General features: G+C 41.7%; 1 protein-coding gene across 2 annotated transcripts in view; it reads right to left on the bottom strand.

Annotated features, from left to right (window-relative positions):
• Window positions 1-669: 669 nt before the first annotated feature.
• Window positions 670-6,767, bottom strand: part of Chrdl1 (chordin like 1) — a 107,332-nt gene continuing 101,234 nt past the window's right edge. For both annotated transcript variants that reach the window (XM_029472938.2, XM_085837996.1), the window contains exons 11-12: window positions 6,039-6,128; window positions 670-2,947 (exon numbers count right to left, since the gene is read on the bottom strand). In XM_029472938.2, the coding sequence (XP_029328798.1) occupies window positions 2,817-2,947; window positions 6,039-6,128 (221 nt within the window). In that variant the 3' untranslated portion in view covers window positions 670-2,816. The remainder of the gene's footprint in view (window positions 2,948-6,038; window positions 6,129-6,767) is intronic.

The following is a 6,767-nucleotide window of genomic DNA, read 5'->3' as shown; positions in this document are numbered from 1 at the left end:
CATCAGCACGTAGTATCTAGCCCAACACCTGATACCTCAGCTATTGACACTTTGGCTGACTTCTGACTTCTGAACAGCTTATATTTAGCTAGGATTGGGAATTTGAGGGAATTTAGTTTGGGTCAACACATATAACAACACCCTTATACCAGTCCCTAACAAACTTTGCATAAAAGTGCTATGAACAGCAGGTCAAAATTGAGATCCTCTTGAAATCTAAGTCAGTGGTCCAAGGGGAAGTAAAACATCAATGATCATTCTCAGTGCCCTACTCCCCTTGAATATTCATGGTCATTGATGAATACTCAATGGACAATAGACACTATTCTCATTATTTTGTATGTACTGACTACATTCCGTCTTATGGCAAGATTTCAGGTGAAGGGAAATTGTTATCATCATTATCCCATTTTCTAATTGGTAAGACTGACAAATCCAGTAATTATAGAGCTGGCTTAAGAATCTAGGCAGCTTTACTGCTAAGTTGACACTGCTAATTACTGAGGAGGAGTGTGAGAAGATATCCAGGTGACTGTGACACCCCTCCTCATTTACCCAATTGAATGACAGTCTTGACCAGAGTGTCAATCATATGTTCTCAGACATAACCTTTTTAAATTAAAATTTTATTAACATAAAATTCCAGAAACACAGTGGCTACATAAATAAGTACCATATTTGGGTACATGTCCTGTGAGAAGAGTGAAAGGGTAATACTCTTATGTTATGCATACTTGGTTACATGGGCTAACTGGAAAAAAAGATAAAACTGCAAAATGGTGCTTATGGTCTTTGCTTTCCCATGTGTTTATGATACAAATAAATACACAAAAGAACAACATACATTCTTCGTTACTAACTACAGGCAGTTTGGTCTCTTTCCCCTATGTTCTATATTCTATCCAACACCAAAATACTCAAGAATTTCTACATTGACTTAGCACAGCTCCCCAGTTTGGCTTCCCACAGCACTTTAGGAAGGTGTGTTCCTGCACCTGGAGGCAGGAGTCTATGTAGGAGAGCTCTTTAGGTGTTCCCTTGAGGCTAAGCTTTCAGAGAACACCTGGGTGGGAAGGTTTGTGGGTGAATCATCTAGCAGGGGAATCACCACTTTCCTCAGAATATGGTTACTGATCTCCACACTCTGGTATTACTGTATCCTCCAAGAGGGAAGCAGCAGAGGGTTGGCACTGCCCCATCACATGTTCAATAATGTTCTGTGGCTTTACAACTCAGGATGCTCTATGCCTCTCTTCTGAGAAGAATGTGTGATTGGCTGGCAAGAAGTTTGTCTCATGAAGGCCTGGCCCACAAAGCTTGGTGTCTCTTTTTATAGAAACCTTCCCTTCTCTGTCAGGTTCTAGTTAAAACCAGACTCTTCATACTTTGTCCTCTCACATTGTCTCACCTAGAGTGGGAAATACGGGATTTCTTGGTCTTCAAACTTCTCAGTATTCTTGTGAGCTCATTCATGCTTCTCAGAAGGGCAAATCCAGAAATTGGGCCTATGATCCTTGCTAGGAAATATTTATAGTTTGTTCCAAAAGGTTATTTCTAAAGCTAAGCCTCAGAAAGGATAATTGACACTGAGGAATTGGGCTGCAAATAACCATTTCAGAGGCAGCCTGGTCTAAAATTCCCGATGCAACACATGCTAAGAATAAGGCAAGAATAGTAGGAAGGCTTGGGACAAAGATCTGTGCCAGAATTCTCAGCTCCCTGAATGAACAGTCACTCTTAACAGAAGAACCAGTGTTGAGAAGCTCGTAAGGACTGAGCCTGTTAGAAAAGTCAAATTTCAGCTCCTGTAATCAGAGAAGGAAGATTACCCTTAAAAAGGCTTTTAGAATAAAAGTACCAACCTAAAGTGTCTGCCTAGGTAACTATTGCCTCAAAAAATGAGTGACCATCATTAGCCTATTAACCAGTTAGTTTTAGAACTGTGAACAAATGGGTTATTTTATTTTTATCAGTTGTATTCTTCTACGGTTATTTTGTTTGGAATAAATTTAGTTTCTGATGATTTCTCCAAATTCTACTTTTCTAATGGAGGTGTTATAGATTCATATAAGGAAAGAGAAGTAGTATTATTAGGCAAAATGAATTTAGCACTTCAAAGGGAACAAGATCCACAAATGGGGTTTTTCATCCTAGGACTATGGCTGATTCCTTAAAAACCTGCCTTAAAGGCTTGAGGGCAGAGTTTTTTGCATACAATTTTAGTTTATTTCTCTGGATACCAACAAGGTCAAAGGCGTTTAGGAGCCAGAAAGAAGAAGGGCAGTTACATGTGCAGTGTGTGTGTGTGTGTGTGTGTGTGTGTGTGTGTGTGTGTTCATATGTGTACACATGAGATACGAGGATGGAATTTTTTTCAGTTCTGAGAATAGAACCCATGGCTTCACATATGCTAGGTATGTGCTCTATAACCACCTGACTGTATTGCCACCCACCAAATAAATGACTGTTTGACATGACCCAACTCAAGCTGAACAATATCTTTGTCTTTCCTGTGACTTTCTACATAGGATCTCTAAAAGTGTTTTTTTTTTTCTTACTTTAACCTGCAAATAAAAGTGATTCTCACAGAAACTAGAGCTGTACCACAAAGTCCTATCCCTTCTCCTTCCAGAAACCATTAAAGACTCCTCTGTTCTCTTTACAGGCGATGTTTGAGGGCTGGCACACCATGGCACATAGAGGAGCAAGGTATGCTGTGGCTGGCGTGGATAATTTGACTGAGGTTGACTTTGGGGTTTTGGAGCGCTGCAGCTTGGGTTTCCTTGACTGATACTGTGCAATCCTGGCTGTTGTGTCTAACAGTGGTCCTTTTCAGGTCTCCCCAGGTACAAAACCTGAACCAAATCTTCCAGTTCTGTTCTGCACACCTGGCTTGAGCACATCTGGCTGAGCTGAGCTTCTCCTTCAGTGAAGAGCTTCCACTGGTCTAAAAGGCAAACACAGAATGGTTAAGAGTATGTAAGATCAAAGCTGAACTACCTAGGAATACAACCAATTCCCTTCATTCGTTCCCACATCCTTGTAGCACTATCCAGACATTTTAAATATGAAAGGCAAGTGGTTTCATAAAAAAAAAAAAGGCACCCCCACACAAGTATGTTTCTCGGATAGAGACAGAAAATAAGACATGGACTTTCCACTTTGATACATAGCATTTAATAGATATCCCCAAATGAGATGCAACTGTTCCCCCATGAGCAAATGCTAAGCACTATGTTTAGAAAGCTTTTTTAAAAGATTTGATTTTAAACAGTGTGTTTGTGGGGTGGGAGGTGATACGGTGTATGTGAGTGCAGGTGCCCACAGGGTTCATTAGTACCAGACCCCTCCTGGAGCAGAAGTTGTGAACTACCCTCATGTGGGTACTGGAAACTGTACTTAAATCTTCTGGAAGAACAGGTCACACTCTTCAACCACTGAATCAGCTCCATCCCCTGTGTTTAGAATTTTTACAGGGTACTCAGCATTCATAAACTACAGTCTGCTGGCTTGCTCTATAGGTGGCTCCCTTCACATCAAGTTTTTAAAAAAATGCCTGTGGACAGCAATATCTACTGAATTACTGGACCGCAGCTTGCTTTCTTTTGGCCCATTCTTTTCAGTGGTTTGGGTTACTTGATTATTTATCATCATTTCCCCCAGTTCCTCTCTTCCTTTGTCAAGAACTACTCATATTTATTTTCTTCTATATCTCCATGTCCTTATGCATCCTTGGCACCCTGAAATGCCATCCTACGGCTGCTTCTAGCATTCTATTCTCATACTGGCACAGCCCTTTCCACTCTTAACTTGGCAGTGTCACTTCTATTTGCCTGCTGATACACAACAGATCCTCACTTTTCTTTTAATTTCTATCTTCCTGGTGATGAAATCTGGGGAACGCTGAGCCCAAGGTCAGGAAACTCCTTTTCATCCTAAGCCAGTTTTGAACCTCAATGCTTCCCTACTCACATGAAGATATAACTGAGACTTGATCGTTCTGCTTATTTCTCCCTTAAATTCTCTCTATTCTTCATGCCTCAGTAGGAAAATAAAAGACAAAAAGAAGACAAAGTTTATCAAAGCCTTACTATGTGCCGGGCTATGGAGGCGAATTATGTGAATGCATTGGGCTTGTTTCTGTGCCCCCAGGTGACTCCTTTAGATCATTTCACTACCACCTTCTTTAAGACTGTACAATGTTTGGGACACACACACAGTATCTACTTCCATTACCCATCTGCAATCTTAATTACTATGGGCACAGGGTATGTCTAAATCAGCTTGATGTCCTCTGGAGCCCAATCAATCCAGTGGCTTGCACACAAAACAAACTGAAGGGTGTTCTATGGTGGAAGAGTCATTTCGAAAGTCGCACCATTGCTCCCTGGCCCCTAGTCTCTGTCTCCTTTATTCCTTACTCCCTCCTAGAAATTTCCTAACTCCTGCAGTCAAATTCTCATACTGTTCATTTTAATTTCTATCCATCTTTCCAAAGACATACAGAAGACCTTTCTAGGTAGTTCTCAGGCATCCTGATGAACATACATTCCAAGCAGAGGTCCTTACTCACCAATACCTACTTATTCTTTAGCTTTTCATTGGTGAATGGCATCACTATCTACCCAATCTATAAAGTTATTAATACTGGAGCCATTCCAAAGTAATTCCCTCCTCCCTGTGACATGTGTCCTGTTGACTTAGTTTTAGAAATCTCTCTCATGGTGATCCATCCTCTCTTGTCTCACAGACCATATAGTGTGAAAACTTTCTAATTCAGACTTTCCCCAGCTTGGTCACTAAACGGTGCACCCCCACGCCACACAGCTAGCTCCTCTTTCTAAAGGCCAGATGGAAGCGCACTGCTTACTAACCTCTAGTGCTGTGCTAGTATAAAGTAAATCTAACGTCTTAGCATTGCAAACAAGTCTTGTAGCATGGAATCACCAAGGCTAGTGCTTCTTAAATCTATCAAAGAGCCCAGAGCACCACGTTGATATCATTGTGTTGATCATATTGTGTAGCAACTACCAATGTTACTTGCTTTGTGTGTGTACTTTTCACTGGCTTCTTCTAAGCCTTTGGACTACTTTATACCAACTCTTTTCATCTTCATTGCACCCTATGCGGCCTTGGTGATCATTCCTCACCCCCACCCACAGTTCTTGTTTGCTCCTGCCTGAATCTTCTCTTAGGCTGCACCTTCACCCTGGACTGATTTCTTGACCTGTTGCCCAGTCACACCCTTTTCTTTGAAAAAGCACCTCCTCCCTGAAGCCTTCCTCAAGCCTTCCTAAGCCCACCTGGCTCCAGTCTCATTGTTCTTTGCGGATTCCCCTGAGCACTTAGGAATTTAACTCCTCACAGCTCTTCTAATTCACACCGAAGGCCTGCTCTTGTTCTGTCTTGCCCATTAGAAATTCCCTGTGGATAGAAATCTGGTGAATTTTATCCCATTAGAAGTGCTCCCCACCCATCCCCACCCCAGCAGAATCTAGTCCCTAAGCTCCATCTAGTGTAGAAAGTGGGAGAGCTGCACGTCTGCAGGAATGCCTAGATGCTTTTAAAGAAACATGAGCACCTAGTGGACGTTCTAAAAGAGTCAGAGAACTTCGCTGTAACATAGAACTGATAGGGATTCTTTATCTCCATCTCTCTTCCTCATCCCCAGAGAACATAGCCTTCCAGATACTAAGACTCCACAATTACACCATACCTGAAATATTATGAAGCATCCTTCTACCCTCTTGGGCCTTGGTTTATCAGTTTGTAAACGACATTTAAGAATCCTTGCCCTGAAATTGCTTGTATGTGGACTGTACCATAATTTGTATTCATCATGCCCAAGTTTTCCCAGTTTTCACTCAGACACCCTATTGGCTGCCTGGTCCTCCAAAAGAGAAACAGAACTTTCCCTAATGTTGCCACTGAGCATTCTTTGTGTTCCCTGAGAATACAGAGGTACTTCGTGGGTGCCTATGCTACATTTAAAAGTTAGAGGTGGTTTCCAGCAAGGAGTAAAAGGAGGATCCACTTACTCAAGGTGGTCCGAGTAACTAGCTTGAAATGATGGAGCTCCCCAAACATCCTCTTGGAAATCTTCTCAATGTGGAAGTGCTGGAGAATGCCTAGGGCCAAGCACAAAGTAGAGCAGGTGATGAAATATTTTCTATCTCTTTTTGGAAGCAAAGACCCTCTTTTCTGCCCAAGCTGAGCATATAATCTCATTACTGGGTCTTAGGAGTATTGAGCTAGGCTGTGTAATGTACTTAACCAGGAACTTGGACGGTTCAGGGATTTTAATTGACTCCATTTGTTTCCTTGGCTCACTGGCCTTTCTTTAGCTTCTCCTGGGATTGGAGATAAGGAAGGTAGTACTTTTGACCATGGGACTTCTGCCTACGCAAAGCATGAGCACTGGTTGGAGCTTCTGTAGCCAAAGGCAGTATTATAAGTTCTGCCTTTGTCCATAATTTGGGTAGACTAGTTCCTGCCAAACCACCAGGCTGCCCTCCTGGCTAAACAATAAAAAGCCAGTAGTAGAATCACAGGCACATTATTTATGTAAATGGAGAAGCTACCCCAATTCCTAAATTCACACAGAAGAGCAAATTTTTCCTTTGGGAAATAGTCATAATTCCTGTAGGCATCTCTTAACAAGCAAGCAAGCAAACAAATAAAACCTAAACAAATGGTGTATGGGTGTGGGGGGATTCTTATTAATCTCCCCATAGTTTCCAGTTTGCTTAAATAGTTTCTATTAGAGA

This window comes from Mus caroli, unplaced genomic scaffold, assembly GCF_978045245.1.
Source record: "Mus caroli unplaced genomic scaffold, Mus_caroli_1 scaffold_5, whole genome shotgun sequence".
NCBI classification, from domain to species: Eukaryota; Metazoa; Chordata; class Mammalia; order Rodentia; family Muridae; genus Mus; species Mus caroli.
This window is presented reverse-complemented; position numbering and strand designations above follow the sequence as displayed.